Genomic DNA, 19,061 nt, shown 5'->3' with positions numbered 1-19,061 from the left:
TGTCCCCAGGGCCTGCAAATCTTTTGTCTCACTCCCCTTTCTCAGCAATTCTCTCCATGTCAGCCTTCCATCCCCAATGGTGGGGATCCCCAAATCCAGATGGCTCCTAGGCCCACCCTCTCTGCCATGTGACTAGAGGGTTGTGCAATCCAGACCCCTCCCAGAGGGGATTTTTGAGGAGGGCCCCCATGGCCCGCCCCTGGGGGTAGGTAGGCGGAGGCTGGGCCAAATATATATAGGAGTGGTGGCCAGAGCCAGCCTAGCCTGCTCTGAACCACCATGCTTGCTCTGGAGGCTGCACAGTAAGTGGGTAACCCCCAATCCTGTTCTTGGGACCCCCACCCCACTCAGCACAGCATCCTCAGCTTCTGTGGCACCCAGAGGCAGGTGATAAGGGGGTGAATCTCCATCAGCTCTGTCTTCCTAGACAAGGTTCCAGAGATGGTGTGTTCTGGAGACACCCCCACTCCACAACCCGCCCTGACCCCATCCTGCCTAGGTGTTCCCAGGTGTGCCGTCTGTCCTTGACAGTATTGCATGGCTCATTTTCTGGCCCTCTGCACCTTGAGTTCTGTCTGTTTCTAGTTTCTTCTGTCCAGCGTTTCCTTTGGTTCTTGGTTCTGCCCTGGCTGCCCATCCTGGGGCACCAGAAATGAACTGCTTAGCTCACCCCCCCCACCCCCCTTACTGTATTCCTTGCTAGCCTGGCTCTTTAGTTCATTGCTGCTCCTAGTCTCAGCCAGACTTACTAAGACACTCAAACCCAGTTCTCTGGCCAGCCTGTCCCCAGCTGTCTGGGGACTTTCTCCCCTACTTTCCCTGCCTCCCCCAGCGTCTGTGCATGCAAATCCCAGGGAGAGTGGGGGACATTTGCCTGGCACCCGCCCCCTACTTCCTGTCCCGATAGGGTTGTGGGGGGGCCTGGAGGAGAAGGCTGGGCGCACACAGGGACAGCCCACAGACTGCAGAGCTGTGGTGGGTGATCACAGCTGCCACCATCTCCCCTCTGGGCCCCACAACCACTTTGAGACTCAGGTGGCTGAGGGCGGCCCTGACATGCCCCTGTGTCTCTCTCCTGCCAGGCTGGATGGCCCACACTTAAGCTGTTTGGTGAGTTGGACACCCCCCCCCCCACCAGAGTATGTGGCGGCCCGGTATAGCCCATGGGAACTAACCTTACTTAGATCATCTACTTCTGGCCTCAGTTTCCAGTCTCTGTCTCCCCCGACCCCCATCCCCACCACACCTTTCTGTTATTTTCCTCAAACTCCGGGCTACTTCTGAGACCTTGTGTACCTGTCTAGCCCTGTATGGCCTCTTCTTTGGAGTTATGGATCTTACACCTTTTAACTGTAGTATTTTGGACACTATTTTTCCCAACATTTTTGAACTCATAACCCAACAATGACTTTTTCTATGGTGGTGGAGAAGCCCTTCTGCCTTGAGTTTTGTTGGTTTGGTTTGGTTTGGTTTGGTTTGGTTTGGTTTGGTTTGGTATGGTTTGGTTTGAACTGAGACAGGATTTCTCCTGTCTGGCTTTCAAACTCCCTAGGCACCCCTCAGTACTGGGGATATCCAGGAGAGGCACCTGACTCGTAGGTTATTTAGAATTGACGTCTTGGGTGTGCATCAGTGAGTGCCTTCATGGTGTATACCTCTGTAGCCATTACCAGACCCAGATCTAGAAAATTTTCCATTGTTCTGGAGTCCCTTCCTAGGCCGACTCACCCCATATTTTATACTGGTTCATTTGAATGTTTAAAGTGACTTATATTTAGGTCTGTGGGACACCTGGCCTCTTTCCTTCCATGGTATGTTAGGTACCTGTTCTTTCCCTTTGCTGCATGGTCTACCGCCCACCAAAGCGGCCATAGTTTGTTTATCCCACTTGCTGAGATGCTTGTGATCTGGGGTCTGAGCAGAGCTGCCTGAGGATGCTCTGCGCACACAGGTTTCCATCCCCGCTGCACGAACAGCAGGGGTTGTTCGAGAGTCGATCTGCTCTAAGTCTAGTCTCCACTGCTTCTACAATGGCTGTGGCTGAAGCAGCATGCAGTTGTTGAGGTGAACTGGTGTCCTGGTTAAAGAAGGTGGTGAATGCATGTCACCCCATACTCATTGGATGAGGCTAAACAGCTGCTCTAAGCTCTGGGCCAGCCTGAGCTACAGAGTGAGTTTCTTGGGTACCAGTTGCATACTGGACACTACCAGGTTTCCTTGAGGGTCAGAGCCTTAGCAGATGCTAGCTTCTGTGTATGTCTTATTCATGGATTCAGTCTCTGTGTCTCTATCTGTTTCTGTCCCCATCAGCCCTTCCCTTCTCTCACCTGTCTGTCAGTCTTCCCCAAGGTAGGGGAGGGAGTGTCTCCAAGGCCTGAGATGACCCTGTCCTCACTCCGCCAGTACCCAGAAGGAGTCTTCTACGACCTGGACAGCTGCAAGCCCTTCAGTTACCCAGATTCAGATGGGGGCCTTGGTGAGTGACCCCAGCTTCATGCCACCTTGGGCCCAGTTCACAGAGGGTGACTTAAGGCTCATGGGAGCTTTCCCCCAGCAGGGCAGCCCCTCCCCAAGCCACCTCCTCCCCCACCTCCTGCCCATCTGCTCCCCCATGCAAATTCTGGGGTCAGAGATTTGCACAGCTTACAAAGGCCCCTCTGTGTGGGACCTTGAGGTACGGGTCTTCTGACCTCCTTCAGCTACTAACTCTGACCTTTCTCCCAGACTCTACATGGGGCTGGACAGAGGCCCCGCCTGCTCCTGCCATCGCTCCCTATGAAGCCTTCGATCCTGCTACTGCTGCCTTTAGCCACTCCCAAACTGTTCAGCTCTGTTATAGCCATGGTCCTAACCCCTCCACCTATAGCCCCATGGGGACCCTCGACCCAGCCCCCAGCTTGGAGGCCCCAGGGCCTGGCCTCCAGGTGTACCCCCCAGAGGACTTCACCAGCCAGGTGAGGAGCCGGGACAGCTTAGAGGGAGAGCTCCCACCTTACATCTCTTGCACAACCCCTGAGATGAACTTCTGGATTGGGGGAAGGGGGAGCACAAGAACACCCTTCCAAGGTAGCTCAAGTGTCCCCTGGGCTCCGCACTGTATACATCAGTTCAGAAGGCAGGTCCTACCCATGCCATCTACTGGCTGTATAGCTTGGGGCAACTGCCTCAACCTCTCTGTGTATTGGGACAAGAACCAAGGCTAGTGTCCACACTGTACAGGAAGATGTACATCCAAGTAGTGAGAGCCACAGAGGTGGGGAGGACAGAGGGAGTGCTGTGCATGTGACCCTGGGCAGAGGTGGGGAGGACCAAGAGTGATGTGCAGGTGACCCTGGTCTCCCACAGACCCTGGGCTCCTTGGCTTATGCTCCGTACCCCAGCCCTGTGCTATCAGAGGAAGAAGACATTATGCTGGACAGCCCCGCCCTGGAGGTCTCGGACAGTGAGTCAGACGAGGCCCTCTTGGCTGGCTCCGAGGGGAGGGGATCTGAGGCAGGTATGTGGGGTGGAGATTTAGTGGGGATGCTGACTGGGAGTGGGGGAGAGGATGCAAGAACCAGAGCACCCTAAACACTAATACTTCCCAAGGAAGTTCCCAGATCCATGCTGCTTGTTGCCTGTGTGACCTTGGTCAAGGGCATCGACCTTTCTGTGCCTGGGTTTCCGTTGTGCACAAAGACACAGTAACAGCCAAAGGAAACCCAATATATACCTACAATCCTCCTCCCCTTAGGCCTCTGTGTCTGACAACCTTTCAAACCAATTATTCTCTGTTGGACCTCAATTTTCCGTATGTCAAACCAGTCATCTTATTTATACTCCCGCGCTCACTGGAGGGATTCTAGGCACGGGGCTCTATCACTGAGCCAAGCCTCACCCTCTTACTTTTAAAAGACAGTCTCCCTAAGTTACCTAGGCTGATCTTGAACTTGGTGATCTTTCCTCAGCCTCTGGAGTAGTTGCAGCCAACCAGGCCCAACTCCATTGTGAAAACTAAGGGTGGCGAGGGGCCGTAGCTCTGGGGGTTCCTTTAACGGACTTCCCCCTCTTAACGCTGGTATCCAACACCCTGCAGGTGCACGCAAGAAGCTGCGCCTGTACCAGTTCTTGCTGGGGTTGCTCCTACGCGGGGACATGCGCGAGTGCGTGTGGTGGGTGGAGCCAGGTGCCGGCGTCTTCCAGTTCTCCTCCAAGCACAAGGAGTTGTTGGCTCGCCGCTGGGGCCAGCAGAAGGGCAACCGCAAGCGCATGACGTATCAGAAGCTGGCCCGAGCGCTGCGCAACTATGCCAAGACAGGCGAAATCCGCAAGGTCAAACGCAAACTCACCTACCAGTTTGACAGCGCGCTGCTGCCAGCCTCCCGGCATGTCTGAGCACTCCGCTAAGGACCCCTTTCTGGCCCCTAAGTCCCATGGAGCCCCATATGAGGGCAGTCAGGGTTCTCAGCTCTCCCTAGAGCCTCCCCAGAGTTTCCTGTGCCGTGTATAGGATTCCAATCTAGGATGGTCGTGTTTGAGGGAGCACTGGCCATTCTACACGGTTTCAGAATGGCAGGTTTCTCGGGGGGGGGGGGGATGGGGGAGCCCTGATGTCGTCTACGGTTCCAGAAACCGCAGTTCTTGCGAGTCCTGTGAGCTCACATGACATCTCACCAGCAGGTGGCGCTGTCTACAGCCCCCCCCAAACCCTTGTTTTGTTGGCCAGATAGGTCGGTCCCTCTGTACTCCCCCTGAAGCCCTTGTTAGATCTGAGGTCTAGTTATGTTTGGAGCTCTCTGAGAACCCTGTGCCACCTGTGTGTGACTTTTCTCTGCGTCCGTTTATGACTTTTGTTTGTTTGAGACAGGGTCTCATTATGTAGCTCAGGCTGGCCCCCCAACTTTTAACAATCGTCCTGCCTCGGCCTCCTGAGTGCTGGGATGACAAGGGTGCACCATCACACCAGGTTTTTTCCTTTTTTGAGAGATTTTACTATGTAACCCGGGCTGGGCTATTCTCAAGCTAGTGGCAGTCCTCTTGCCTCAGGCTCCTCTTGCCTCAGGCACCCCTTGGGACCCTCTGGGACCTATGTCCGAGATGAATGGCTGGGTAAGGTAGGGTGGGAGGTTCAGTGAACCTTATAGGTTGGGCCCTTCCTTCTGGGATCCCTTGATCATATGGGAAGTTCTCTAGGCTCTCAGCAGCCCTGCATTCACACACTGACTGAGGCGCGACCTGTATGTTGTGTTTGAGGGGGATGTGTGGCAGAGGTATGGCTGTGGCAAGGCCGGTGCCTTTTATTCTTGAGATTGAGTCTTATGTAGCTCAGGCTGGTCTTGAACTCACTCTCACTGTGTAGCTAGGGAAGACCTTGAGCCCTTGCCTCAGCCAGAATGCTCAGATGTCAGGCAGCGCACCACGTGACTGTTTCTTTCCATTGTCTTGTCTTTTTGTTGTTGTTGTTTTCGAGACAGGGTTTCTCTGTGTAGCCCTGGCCGTTCTGGAACTCACTCTGTAGACCAGGCTGGCCTTAAACTCAGAAATCCACCTGCCTCTGCCTCTCAAATGCTGGGATTAAAGGCGTGCACCACCACGCCCTTTTTCCTTTTTCTTAAGTCAAGGTCTATTTGTGTAGCCCAGGCTGGCTTCAAGCTCATGACACTCTTCCTGCCTCTGCGTCTGGAACTATGAACATACCTTACTACTCTGTGCTTACCCACGCCATGGGTAGACAGACTTCTAGACTTGGTCAACCCCCACCCACAAGGCAGGCAAATTAAGTCCCTGCAGGTGCTTTCTTTGGAGGAAAGCCCGCTTTCATAGTGATCTGTCAAGCTAGAAAGCACTCCCGCCACCCAGATATCTAAGTGTGAATCTTTGGACAACTGGTGACTTCTGGCCAGCTTTTCTGGGGCCGGCCTCTGTCCAGGTGTCTGCCCAGGACCCTGCTCAGTGCCTGTCTGTCTCACACCAGTGACTTCCTCACACCCGCCTGTTCAGGCCCAGTCTTTTCCGTTCAAGTGCTACAGGCCAAGTAGGCTCAAACTGTGGGTTTGTCTTGGGCATCCACAGCAGAATCAGAACCCAGAGCTTTGAAGCCTGAGTGAGGGGAGGGGGGCACTCAGGCTTCCGTCTCTCTGAGAAACAGACGATGAAGAGGCCCTTAAAACTCTTTGCAACCCCATGAGCCTCCCCAATGAGCCTGTGACACACCGGAACTCACCTCTGTGGGTGGCCGGGAGGGGGAACAGGGTCATGGAAGATCCAGATGTCCATGTGGTCAAGGCTAAACTGTACTAAATAAAATTATTTCTCATCACCACTATACATGCATAATAAATAAAGTGTACATCAAAATTAAGCCGTCTTGGGACCCTTTATTAGGAACTGTCCCCTGCACCTCCACATGAACTCTTCTGAGACTGTGGCAGTCATAGGGAGGGAGGGGGAGGGAGGGGGAGGGAGAAAGGAAGGTGGTGGGCCAGGCTAGGGCTTGAATGAGGAAACCATTGTTTCCCACCTTGCTTTTCTGCTCACCCCTCCATTCCAGACATCTGACTGTTCGGTTTTTGTTTTTTTGTCTTGAAGATAGGCTCTTCCTTACGTTGTAGTTCAGGCTGGTCTTGAAGTCACTCCAATGGCCCTGTCTCAGCTCAGTCTCTGGAATTCCGGGTTACAGGGGTGTGTTACTACAATGGGTTGCTGTGCAACTTGCCTGCTCCCTAGGGAGCGAGGTGGAAGTTTTTGCACTGCAACCAATGGTGTGACAGGACTTTGTGCCCCCAGAAGCCAGGAAGCTTCCGGCTGTTAGGGGATCTTTTTTTTGAAAGTAGAAAGGAGGGAGGGACACAAAGAGTAAAAGGGGGGGGGGAGGACAGCTTGTCTTCGATACCCTGGTTCCTTCCTCTGACACCCTTCTGGGCCAGCCACACCTGTGGTTCCCCAAGTGTCCCTCTCCTCCTCCTTACCCGCTCCTCCCCTCTGGTGCTGGGAAGGAGCCGGGCCTGGGCAGCTCTCCAGGGCCTTCCCGGCCTCTCTGCACTTGGCCGGTGACGGGCAGCCGGCCAGGCCGCTCCCATTGGGACCCGGATCAGAATAGGGCGGGAGGGACACCGAGAACTCTTCCCTGAGGCCGGCACCCGTCCTGCCTACGCGGGGGAAATCGGACTATCCTTCCCGTCTCTGGTTTCTAGAAAACTCCTGACTGGGGCTAAGAAAGGCTTCCAGAACCCGCCCCGCTTGCCCCGTGCACCTGAGACTCCCAGCCCCCCACGCCCGTTCCCAAGACCCAGGATTTCCCTCCCTTTTTTCCTTTTCTCTTTTCCTCCTCGTTCTTTGCCCCCACACAAGTGCCCTCTCTGCTTCCCCCCTCTCCCCATCTTGTGCTCTGGCCACTTCTCGTTCCTCCTTCTCCCCCCCACTTCATCCAGGACCTAAGAATCTGGACCCCTGTGCCCCCAGACTCTGGGGTTCCAGTTCCCCTCTTTCTGCGGTCACGCAGTCTTCACCTTTGCACCTCCACAGACTCAGGTGTCTAAGCACCACATCCCATCCCCACTAGGGCCTTGGCATCCCTCCACTCCTGCCTGCTCGCTATTTCTCGCCCTTTAGAGCATGCAAGAGGAATGCGGGGCGGCCCTGCGCTGCCTCCTGGGAGTCTCGAGACTCCATAAAGGGCTCCTCCTGGAGACCCACCTGTCCCTGCTAGGGCCTGGTTAGAGCCACTGCGGTCCCAAGTCCTGGGAGCAGGAGAAGGTCGCCGACATGCCTGAGGCTAAACCAGGTGGCTGGCCCGAAACCTTCTTGGGGGTGGGGGTGGGGATGGGGTGGAGGGTAGGGTGCACACAAGGGGATTTCTACTATGGGAGGAGGGGGTCCTTTGCCTGTTCCTACATCTAGGTAGAGTGTAGGTTCCTTTCCTGCTTGGGGAAGAGGGACCCTTTCTGTGTGCACAGATGGGTCCCTTCCTAATGCAGGACCATGAGGTCTATTGTCTGTGTAGGGTCAGGAGTCCCCTTCCTCTTCGGGGACTGGGAGACCCATCTTGGGTAGAAATCTCAGTTGTGCAATTATAAATTGGCCTCGGTTTTCTTTCTCTCTCCCCTTCTCTCTTTGCTCTCTCACCCCACCCCTGCCCCCAAGCCCTCCAGGCTGTCCTCAAAGTCTGCAGCCTAGGCTGGCCCCAAACTCACTCCGGAGCTAAGGCTGGCTGGGAAGTCCTAAAATCATACTGCCTCAGTCTACCAAGACTGGACGGCAGGCATGGGCTACTACACCCTGCTGGGGGTGTGTGTGTGTGTGTGTGTGTGTGTCTCCTTTTCTTCTTTCCTTTCCTTTCTTTTTTCTCCCCATCCCCTTTTTCTTTTTGGTTTTTCAAGACAGGGTTTCTCTGGTGTATCCCTGGCTTTGGCTGTCCTAGAACTAGCACTGTAGACCAGCTTGGTCTCAAACTCACAAGAGATCCACCTGCCTCTGCCTCCCATGTGCTGGGATTAAAGGCGTGCACCACCATGGCCTGGCAATATAATTTTTTTTTTCTATGTGGGTGTCTCTTTTTCTTGAGGCTGACAGGATCTTGCTTGTGCATTGCTGGGGCTCAGCTTGGGGACAGGGTCCTCTCCAGGTGGGCGAGCACCCTCGAGGTAGTTGAGTCTCCTCACTGAGTGAAGATTAGGATCATAGGGTGCTTCTATGGACACAACAGGACTCCATGTGCATGGAACGATACTCTTCTGTGTAAATATGAGAACCCCTTTGGTGTGCGCATTGGACTTCTGTGAAGGAATCGTGTGTCTCTCTTCCATGGGTGGGGCCCTCTTTTTCCTGCTGTGCTGGGGAAGGAATCCAGAGCCTCCTACCTGCTTGGCAAATACTGGCCATGTCCCAGCACCCCCGTCTCTCTTCATGTGCAGTTAGGCACGGGAGGCATTAGGTCCTTAGGGGGCAGGGATAGTCTATATGCTGGTTAGGGCTTTCTCCTTTTGTGGAAGTGGGCACTGCACACAAGCCCTGGTGTCACCTACCCCTAGGTGGCTGTTCCCCTGGGGTCAGCCCAGTCTGGCTGAGGTAGAGACCAGCTCCCTTGCACAGACTGACCCATGGATCAGTGACCCGCACCACAAGGGAGACTGCTGTGGTCAGCACCAGTGTCTAGTTTCCAGCCCAAGGGAAGGGCTAATTATACCCCAAACCTGAAAGGTCAGGCTGATGGCCAGAGCCTGGGGTGAGGCTACAAGGGGAGGGGGAACCTGACTCCATACTCAGGGTTGGGATCAACTTATGCCTGGAATGGGGGATCTGTACCCCACCATACCTACCTCCATCTGAGGGAAGAGGGTCTGGGGAAGAAGATTTGAGGCCTGGACCCCTGGTTCTGAGAATGAAGGTTTGGGTCTGGCCTCTGGATTCTGGGGAGAGAACCATTTTCTCAATGTCTATGTTACAGCGGCCAAAAAGGCCTCCAAAGGCAAAGATGCCCCAAAGGAAGCCCCTGCAAAGCAGACTCCTGAAGAGCCCCCCAAAGGTGAGGTGCCCCCAGGGCTCTGCCAGCTCTCCCGCCCCCCCCCCCCCCGCCCTTCTCCACACTGCTGTAGACTTTCCTTGCCTCTTTCCTATAGCTGTTCCCACACAGGGTCAGAGCGCCACAGTCCTTCCTGGCTTCCCGACATCCCAGGCTGGTATCTTACTCTGAGCAATGTCTCAAGCAATTCTTGCCCAGTTCCCAAAGGCTGTGCCCATATTTACATGCCCTTTATTATACCGAAGTCCATTCAAGACCATCCTGACCATAACCTGCTGGTCCACAGATGGGGAATCTGAGGCCCTAGGGGCTGAGGGGGCCAGCAAAGCTTATGCCTTCTGGATTAAAAGCCAAGCCATCCCTACGATTTCTGCTTACTGACCCCTCCCGATCAATGCTGACTCCCGAATCCTTTCTCCTGAGCAGAGGCCCCACCTGAGGACCAATCCCCAACTGCGGAGGAGCCCACAGGCATCTTCCTGAAAAAGCCGGACTCTGTGTCAGTGGAGACTGGTGAGCACTTGGGAAGAACAATCTAGAACTTGAGTCTGAAGGACCAGAGTTCAGTCTGGACCCCTGGATCTGAAGGAGGAGGACTAGGGAGGACTCCTGGATCTGAGGGTGGAGAGTTAGGCCTGGATCCCGGGGTCTTGAGCTCAGGGTAGTCTCTGGAGTGCTGGGTTCCTCACTACCTCTCTCCTGCAGGGAAAGACGCGGTGATTCTGGCCAAGGTGAACGGGAAGGAGCTCCCAGGCAAGCCGACCATCAAGTGGTTCAAGGGGAAGTGGCAGGAGCTGGGCAGCAAGAGCGGAGCCCGGTTCATCTTCAAGGAATCTCATGACTCTACCAGCAATGTGAGACCCCGACGGGACCAGAGGCGGGTCTGGCTACCGAGCCGGTGCTCGTGGAGCTATGGCACCCCCTAGAGGGTGACTGAGATCTACAGCGCGGACTAACTAGGGCCGGCTGGCGCAGTGCTTTGGGGCCGGGGTGGGAATTTGGGGACTGTGAGTCTCAAGCACCCGCCACCCTGGCCCCCAGGTGTACACCGTGGAGCTCCACATTGGGAAGGTGGTCCTAGGGGACCGCGGGGATTACCGTCTAGAGATCAAAGCCAAGGATGTCTGCGACAGCTGCTCGTTCAACGTGGATGTGGAGGGTGCGCTAGCGGGGGCGCTGGCGGGGGCGCAGGCGGGGCCGGGGGAACTGGCTGGAGTGGGAGGTTCTAGGCAGCTGGGATGGATGCAGGTGTGGAGTTGGGGTAATCTCTTAGAGGAGAGGGTCCAGACTCAGTAATGGGAAAGGGGGAGACAAGGTCTCCAGGCTTTGCATAGGAGATATAGACGGGGGTGGGGGTGGGGGGGTGGGTGGGGTGTTACAGGTGTTTAGCAATTTGGGGTGCCCATGCAAAAGTTTAGGAGGCTTCCAGGATTGTGTGAGCTGAAGGCTTGGGTAGACAAGGCCTCCTGGCTCATAGGGTTTGGGTGTATGGGTTCAAGAAGGGGTGCAGAGCCCAGGCAGTAAGGACCCTGCAGCCTCTGGGGTTCGGCAGCTCAAAGTGTGTGGGGCTTGAAAATAGGAGTGGCAGAAATGAAGTTGCCCTGGCCTGGGGAGTAAGGAACTGGCTGGCTGGAGGGTGGGCGTGGCGACCAGTGGGCTGGAAACTATGAATTGTAGAGAAGTTGTGCTGTTACATGCTTTACACCCAGCAATGAAGATGGGGCAGGATGGTTGGTGCCAGCCCCAAGTGAGCCTGGGTTACACCTGCCTCAAAATAAACAAGTAAATTAAATAAATAAAGTGATTTTTAAAAAAAAGAAGGAAGGGAGATGTAGAAAGGTCTCTGTTCCAGACACACACACACACACACACACACACACATGAGGGAGAGAGAGAGAGAGAGGGAGAGAGAGAGAGAGAGAGAGAGCTGTCTAGGCCTGCAGAGAGGGTGTGTTGGCCTAAAGAGGGAGGAAAGTGAATTGTGAATGCTTTGGTGGGATATCCTGGTCCTTGTTTGCCTCACTGTCCCCCATCATCTGTCCCCAGCACCCCGTCAGGACTCATCCGGTCAGAGCCTCGAGAGCTTCAAGCGTTCGTGAGTGCCCCTGGGTCCTGGGAAGGGACACCTCACGGCCACTGAGAATCAAGGGAGGTGGAGATGGGGGACGAGGAGTGGGGACCCTGGGTTAGATTTCTTTCTTTCTTTCTTTTTTTCTTTTTTTCTTTCTTTCTTTCTTTCTTTCTTTCTTTCTTTCTTTCTTTCTTTCTTTCTTTCTTTCTTTCTTTCTTTCTTCCCGAGACAGGGTTTCTCTGTGTAGCCCTGGCTGTCCTGGAACTCACTTTGTAGACCAGACTGGCCTCGAACTCAGAAATCTGCCTGCCTCTGCCTCCCACCTGGGTTAGATTTTAATGGAGTTCCCACTCCCTCTTAATGATTACAGGGGTGACGGGAAGTCAGAAGATGCAGGCGAGCTGGATTTCAGTGGCTTGTTGAAGAAGAGGTGAGTTGGCCTAGCTGGCAGAGGGGACAGGTGGGGTCACAGGAGAGGGACAGTAGCCAAGGTGCCAACACCTCATTTCTCCTTATGAACCTCCCTAAATTTTCTCCCTCCCCCTCCCTCCCTCCCCCCTCCCTCCCTCTCTCCCCACCTTCCTCTTTTTCTTTTCTTCTGCATGTGGAGTGTGAGTATGTGTGTAGGGGGCAGAGGTTGATTTCTGGAATTTTCTATCACTCTCCACTGAATATGTGTGTGTGTGGGTATGCATGCGTGTATGTATGAGTGTGTGTATAATTTTTGAGACAGTGTCTCACTACATTGCCTTGCCTGGCCTTGCCTGGAGCTTGCTATGTAGACTAGTCTGGCCTCAAATTCGTAGAAGTTTACTTGCCTTGGACTCTCAGGTGCTGGGATTAAAGGCATGCACCATCATGCCTAGCCTTCCACTTTATTTTTTGAGATAGACTTTCTCACTGAATTTGGCATTCAATAGGCTGGGCAAGAGCAAGATAACAAGATCCAGACATCCAGTTCTCTCCACTCACAGCCAGCCCATTTTATTTTTACTATGCCTGTGGGTTTGTGCAGATGAGTGCCATACCTGTGGAGGCCAGAAGAGGGAGCTGGAGTCCCTAGAACTGGAGCTACAGGCGGTTGTGAATTGCCTGACTGGGGATGTTGGGAACTGAATCTGGGTTCTCTGGGAAAGCTGTGTGTGCCCACTGAGCCATCCCTCCAACCTCCACCCCAAGGTTTTCGCTTTATTCCAGCACCATCTCGTCTATATCATCATTCCTTCCCATCAGCCTGGCCACCCCCACCTTGTCCACAAACCATCCCGTCAGCCATTGGCCCAGCAAGTCCCTGAATCCACCAGCTGTGACCTGCCCTGCTCACCCAGGCTTCCGCCCCCTACTGGTCCAGCCCTGCCTCCCTCCAACGCTCACTACCATCACTGGTCCCCACCCAGCAATCCACGCCCTCATCCTCCACTCACCCAGCTGTCTCCCTCGCTGTCATCCATCTACTTCACATATTTATTCTTCCCCACCACCTTCTTGGCTCTCCATCCACCTTGCCACCATTATGCTCGAATGTCTGTTTGCTAGTCCATCCCCGTCCACACACTCATTCCCTGCACCAATAAGGTCCTTCCCTGTCCTTCTTACATCCATTCACCTCCTTGCATGTTTATCCAATTGTCCCTGCACTCCTCCCCCACAGCACCCAGCACACTACCAAACATCTGTTCCCACACACACCAGCCCACCAGCCTTTTGTTGCTGTTGTTTCTTTACCCATCACTGACATGAACCCTCACCCTTTGAGCTTTCTGTTAAATTTAGCAGTGTAGGGTTGGTACTCTGTAGGTAAAAAGGAAAAAAAGAAAAGAAAAAAGAAAAAAACTGCATTGGGGCTGTGAAGACATCTCAATCAGTAAAACGCTTGCTGTGCAAGTGTGAGGACCTGAGTTCAAATCCCCAGCACTCATGTGCACGGCCAGGCACAGAGCTGTGCTTCTGTAATCGCAGCAATAGCGAAATGGGGACAGATAGATTCCTGGCGTTTGCTGGCCAACCAGCTCAGGCCAGTCAGTGAGCTCCAGGTTCATAGAGACAACCATGGCTCAAAAAATAAGGTGGGCCAAGGGAGACGGCTCAGCAGGCAAGGCTTCATGTCCTGAAGCCCGAGGTCCTGCACTCCATGCTAGGAAACCACATGTCAGGGGAGAGAACTGACTCCTGAAAATTGTTCATGCTATAGTGTGTGAGTGTGTATATGCACACACACACACACACACACACACACACACACACATGCACACACACACACACACATGCACACACACACAAGCACATGCATACGTGAGCAAACACAACACACATGCACACACACACACAATACAAACATTAAAACTTAAGGTGGAGAAGTGATTGGGGAGAGACAGTTGATGTCAACTTCTGGCTACACACATAGATGCACACGTGTACACATGTGCACACATTCATAGCAGAATGGATAGATTGTGACAATTTATCATTGTTCTTCAGAACACTTACTCTCTCTCAGGTATCCACCATATTATTGGACTTTTGTCCACCCTTCATGGTTTCATTTATCCCGCCGACAGCTCCGCTTACTGACTTGTTCCTCTGTGGGTCTGCTTCTAGCCGGCCACAGGCTTGACCATCCTGTATCCATTTATGACCCAATACTTGTTCAACCCTCCGAGCTGTGTATGCATGTGCCCTGCTATTCTCCACCCACCCATCTGTCTGTTTATCTGTCCTCTCATCCTCTCCTCTCCATACCAATACAATATTCATGTCCCAAGTTCACCCACACACCTACCTACTCTCTGTCCCTCCCTTCTTCCTTCTTGAAGATCTCTGCATGCATCCCTTGCTTCATTCACTGCACCTCCTGTGAGTCCTTTTGTCCACTGGGTACTGGGCTGAGAGGCACAGAGAAGCCCCCACGTGATCCTGGCCTGACTCCTTCAATGCCTTGGGAAGACAAAACAGGTCCAAAGACAGGGGCACACATGAGGCAGTTTGGTGTGGTTGGAGGAGGGGTTTGCAAGGATCTGGAACCCCAGGGCAAAGTAGGTCAAGTGGCCTTGGAGGAGCACAGATATTTCACAGAGAAGAAGGTTAGGGTTGGTAGGATAGAAAGGGACACAAAGGCAGGGAAATAAGAGGCTGGAAGCAGCAAAAGCCCTGGGAAGCAGAAAAGAGCCTGAATTGCTAAGGATGGGGCATGAAGCTGTTCTGAATGGTCAGAGTGGTGGTGACAGAAAGGTAGGTAGGTTAGTGATCGCCAGAATGAGGAGCTGGGGCTCCCCTGAAGGCAGTGGGGAGCCATAGCAATATTTAAAACAGGGAAGAGATGGTTTCTGATGTGGATGTTGGAAATGTTCTGTGGGAACCATGGTGGAAAAAGCTGCGAAAGGAAGGTGACTGATAAATATTTGTTGGATAAATTGTGAATGGATGGGTGTATGGGTAGATGGGCAGAGAGGTGAATGGATGGAAGGGTGGGTGGGTGGGTGGGTGGATGGATGGATGAGTGGAAGAATGGATGGATGGGTGGAAGGAAGGATGGATGGATAGGAGGATGGATGGATAGAAGGATGAATGGATGGATGGATGGATGGATGGATGGATGGATGGATGGATGGATGGGTGTATGGGTGAATGGGTGGATGGATGAATGGATGGGTACATGGGTAGAACATGAAAGGGCATGGATAGATGGTCACATAACAAAGTACACCGTGGGGGTGGGGGAAACACTAATCTCCTTGATACTGATGTCCCTGCTCCCCCAGGGAAGTAGTTGAGGAGGAGAAGAAGAAGAAGAAAGATGATGATGATCTGGGTATACCTCCGGAGATTTGGGAGCTCCTGAAAGGGGCCAAGAAGAGCGAGTACGAGAAGATCGCCTTCCAGTACGGCATCACTGACCTCCGTGGCATGCTGAAGCGGCTCAAGAAGGCCAAGGTGGAGGTCAAGAAGAGTGCAGGTCAGCACTGACCCAAGGGAGATGGGCATGTCCTCCAACATGCATACACCCTGGACCCAGCTTCTGGTGCCCTCACCTGGCAAGTGGTTGACCTCACTCTTAAGGGTCTCTAAGCCCACAGGAGCCTCCAGACTTGACCTTGGAGTGACTAAGGTCTGGGAGAAAGACTTGGCTCCTCTAGAAATGAACAGGGCAGAGAACTCTCCTCTCTGGCCCCTGTCTCCTGTCCTCAGTGCTGTTCATCTCCACATCCCTTGGTCCATTCTGTACCCTGTGGTCCTCTCTTCCTCTCTAGCCTTCACTAAGAAGTTGGACCCAGCCTACCAAGTAGACAGGGGCAACAAGATCAAGCTGGTGGTGGAGATCAGTGACCCAGACCTTCCTCTCAAGTGGTTCAAGAATGGCCAGGAGATCAAACCAAGCAGCAAGTGTGTACAGGCGTTTGCTGCAAAGAGGGCGATTTGGAGTTAATGCTCAGAAATAAGAGTGGGTTCCAACATTTCCCCTTGGTTGTGCCCTCTATAATGGCTGCTCTCATACTAGGTATGTGTTTGAGAACGTTGGGAAGAAACGAATTCTTACCATCAACAAGTGCACGCTGGCGGATGATGCTGCATACGAGGTGGCAGTCCAAGATGAGAAGTGTTTCACTGAACTCTTTGTCAAAGGTGGGGGCTGGCTGAACCTGGGGAGGGAGGAAGGGAGGGAGGGAGGGAGGAAGGGAGGGAGGGAGTTGAGTGGGTTCTGAAACTGCTGGCTTTCTCTCTCCCACTACATAGAGCCCCCAGTCTTGATTGTCACCCCACTGGAGGACCAGCAGGTATTCGTAGGTGACCGAGTGGAAATGTCGGTAGAGGTGTCAGAAGAGGGTGCACAGGTTATGTGGTGAGTTGAGCTTTGGTTTCTGAGCTGAGCACAGATGTCTTTAGGTTCTTCACTTCAGCCCTGGTCTCTAGTAGACCCAAAACTCCCTGGAAGACTCTGATCCCACTCAGGGGGCACCTGAGACCTCAGTTACTCTTTAAAACTCCCCCTTTACTCTTGACCTCAATTCTAGAACTGACCTCTGTCTGTCCCATTCTCTTCAGGATCTTTTCCTGATCCCCCTGTTGTATTGGACATTAACTCATCTGTCAGCCAGTCATTTGCCCTTGAATGTATCCATCCATGGGTCTGTTAGCCACCTGTCCATCCTCCTCTCAGCTAGCCCTCATGTACCCACCCATCACCTACCCATCACCCACCCATTATCCACCACCTACCTTCCATGCCTGTATGCATCTGTCTTTCCATTGCATACCCACTACCATTCCATCCACCATCCCTCCATCCATGAATTAGCCATGCATCCTTCTATAATCCATTCACCTATTATCCTTCCACCCACCGTTGCCAGTCTATCTTTGCATTATACATTTACCGATCTATCCATCATCTCTCCACTCGTCCGTTATCTACCCAGCTTCATCCATCCATCCACCACCCTTACATTCCTTTTCTCCCCTTTCCATCCATCCATCATCAATCTATTGATTCATTCATATCTTCATCTATTCCTATCTCCATCCATCCCTTACCCAGCCTCCATTTCCATTGACTCATTCGGCCATTCCCCTATCATCTTCCAACCCGTCATTGTCAAGCCATCCTTCCTCCATTCATCCCACCCATCCCTTACCCCTCCACCCATTCATTCCCCATCTAAACCAACCACACACCCACCCATCCCTGCTCTATCCACAATCCACCCTTCCACACTGAGACCGCTGGCCGCCTTCCCTCCACTCAGGATGAAAGATGGTGTGGAGATGACTCGGGAGGATTCCTACAAGGCGCGCTACCGCTTCAAGAAGGACGGGAAACGGCACATCCTCATCTACTCTGATGTGGCCCAGGAGGATGGGGGCCGCTACCAGGTCATAACCAATGGTGGCCAGTGTGAGGCTGAACTCATTGTGGAAGGTATGGCTTCCTCTCAGAGGGCTGGATGAAAGCACTGAGGCTTCTGATCAGAGTGTGTCCCCTTCTACCCCTACGTGGCCACACTCTCCATCTTGTGCTCAGACTGGTAACCTTCCTGCTACATTGACATTCCTCCCCGCAACTCATCACATACAACACTGAAGGAGGTCTGTATGCTGGTTGACGTGGAGTCCATAGGATTTTATGTCCTATGAGTCTATATTTCAGAAAGAGAGAGAGACAGAGAGACAGACAGACAGAGAGACAGAGAAAGGAAGAAAGAGAGAGAGAGAGAGAAAGGAAGAAAGGAAAACGAAAAAAGATCTATGTTATTTATGGTCAAATAAATAAGTTTTTTTATATGTGGCCATTAAACAAAGGAAAGTGCACACTGAGCTGACTGCCAGGAATGCACTGCCAAGACGAGTTCTCAGATGACACCATTGTACAGGGGAGAGAGAGGACCAAGGGGGAAGGGAGGGGCTGATAGACATGAATATATATATATATGAATATTATATATTTTATATACATACATATGATATTTATATATACACACATATATGCATGTAGGCATATATTCACACATTCAGCTCTCTTTACCCAAGGGCTCTGTGAGTTAACACTTCTAAGTAAAATATTGGGAAAATTTTAGCATCTTGTCAGAGCATGCTAGCTAAGAGTTCTACCACGGAGCCACACCCCAGCCTCTCAGTGGGGGATTCTAGGCAGAGGCTCTGGGCATGCCCCCAGCCCGCCTCAGGGCCTTTGCACTCACTCTTCCTAGGAGGCTTTCTGTATTCTCTGTAGCATTTCCCTTACCCTTCTCAGGCCATCTCATTCCCAATTCATGGAATTTCCTTGTCTAGAACGTGGCTCTCCATGCACAGTAGGCAGTCAGAAGCTTACTCATCTTTATAGCTCCAGAACAGCATTCAGCACACAGTGGGTGCTCACTAGTCTTTGTGGCCTGAGTGGACTGGCTGGGTTCCCATCCTTCTTCCTCCTTATCCAGAGAAGCAACTGGAGGTCCTGCAGGACATTGCTGACCTGACAGTGAAGGCTGCAGAGCAGGCTGTGTTCAAGTGTGAAGTGTCTGATGAGAAGGTGACAGGCAAATGGTACAAGAACGGCGTGGAGGTACGACCCAGCAAGAGGATCACCATCTCCCATGTGGGCAGGTGAGGCACAGGCAGAAGGAACAGTGCCGTGTGTGAACCCTTGGATTGGCTGAATGGGACATGTGTATTCGTTAGCTATGGCTGGGTGATAGGCTCACCAGTTTAGAAGAAGTGTTGCTTTAATCTGAGTCTGGGTCGGTTGGGACATCAAGATCTCCCTGCAAAGGCATGGTGTGGGAAGAGGTCAATGAGGACCATATTTGGGGTGCACAGGAGAGCAAGAGGTTAGCATTCAGTAGGCAGTGTGAGCACCTGAGATAGATACCTGCTCATCCGCCATGGCTCTCAGACAGTATCACACCCTCCTGGGTTCCTTCATGAGAGCTGTTTGTTTTTCATGAGGGACTGTGGTTTCTGGTGGCATTGATAACAATGGTGCCAGTCTTGATGCTGTCA

General features: G+C 52.9%; 2 protein-coding genes across 14 annotated transcripts in view; both read left to right on the top strand.

Annotated features, from left to right (window-relative positions):
- Positions 1 to 245: 245 nt before the first annotated feature.
- Positions 246 to 6,338, top strand: Spib (Spi-B transcription factor (Spi-1/PU.1 related)). 12 transcript variants are annotated; one of them, XM_030242628.1, is made up of 6 exons: positions 246 to 302; positions 1,083 to 1,110; positions 2,404 to 2,476; positions 2,725 to 2,954; positions 3,346 to 3,442; positions 4,076 to 6,336. In XM_030242628.1, the coding sequence occupies exons 1-6, from the start codon at positions 280 to 282 to the stop codon at positions 4,372 to 4,374; spliced, it is 750 nt and encodes a 249-aa protein (XP_030098488.1). In that variant the 5' UTR covers positions 246 to 279; the 3' UTR covers positions 4,375 to 6,336. The 12 variants fall into 12 exon arrangements, with proteins under 12 accessions (XP_030098488.1, XP_006541002.1, XP_006540996.1 ...); XM_006540939.3 differs by having other exon boundaries at positions 3,346 to 3,492; XM_006540933.3 differs by having other exon boundaries at positions 261 to 302; positions 2,350 to 2,476; positions 3,346 to 3,496.
- Positions 6,339 to 7,617: 1,279 nt separating this feature from the next.
- The window catches only part of Mybpc2 (myosin binding protein C, fast-type), a 23,017-nt gene continuing 11,573 nt past the window's right edge, over positions 7,618 to 19,061 (top strand). The window contains exons 1-13 of one of the 2 annotated variants that reach the window (XM_006540819.4): positions 7,618 to 7,762; positions 9,425 to 9,502; positions 9,926 to 10,012; positions 10,205 to 10,353; positions 10,541 to 10,658; positions 11,546 to 11,594; positions 11,941 to 12,000; positions 15,329 to 15,522; positions 15,818 to 15,950; positions 16,066 to 16,190; positions 16,302 to 16,407; positions 17,312 to 17,484; positions 18,500 to 18,665. In XM_006540819.4, coding sequence (XP_006540882.1) covers positions 7,744 to 7,762; positions 9,425 to 9,502; positions 9,926 to 10,012; positions 10,205 to 10,353; positions 10,541 to 10,658; positions 11,546 to 11,594; positions 11,941 to 12,000; positions 15,329 to 15,522; positions 15,818 to 15,950; positions 16,066 to 16,190; positions 16,302 to 16,407; positions 17,312 to 17,484; positions 18,500 to 18,665 — 1,457 coding nt within the window. In that variant the 5' untranslated portion in view covers positions 7,618 to 7,743. The remainder of the gene's footprint in view (positions 7,763 to 9,424; positions 9,503 to 9,925; positions 10,013 to 10,204; positions 10,354 to 10,540; positions 10,659 to 11,545; positions 11,595 to 11,940; positions 12,001 to 15,328; positions 15,523 to 15,817; positions 15,951 to 16,065; positions 16,191 to 16,301; positions 16,408 to 17,311; positions 17,485 to 18,499; positions 18,666 to 19,061) is intronic. The other variant, NM_146189.3, reaches the window with a different exon arrangement.

This window comes from Mus musculus, chromosome 7, assembly GCF_000001635.26.
Source record: "Mus musculus strain C57BL/6J chromosome 7, GRCm38.p6 C57BL/6J".
NCBI classification, from domain to species: domain Eukaryota; kingdom Metazoa; phylum Chordata; class Mammalia; order Rodentia; family Muridae; genus Mus; species Mus musculus.
The sequence above is the reverse complement of the archived record's forward strand: the minus strand, read 5'-3'. Positions and strand labels throughout refer to the sequence as shown.

Coding starts and splice junctions, on each gene's coding strand:
- Spib (XM_006540932.4), top strand. CDS start 1,057: ATGCCCCTGTGTCTCTCTCCTGCCAGGCTGGATGGCCCACACTTAAGC. Junction 1,111..2,349: donor GCCCACACTTAAGCTGTTTG/GTGAGTTGGACA, acceptor GTCTTCCCCAAG/GTAGGGGAGGGAGTGTCTCC. Junction 2,477..2,724: donor AGATTCAGATGGGGGCCTTG/GTGAGTGACCCC, acceptor CCTTTCTCCCAG/ACTCTACATGGGGCTGGACA.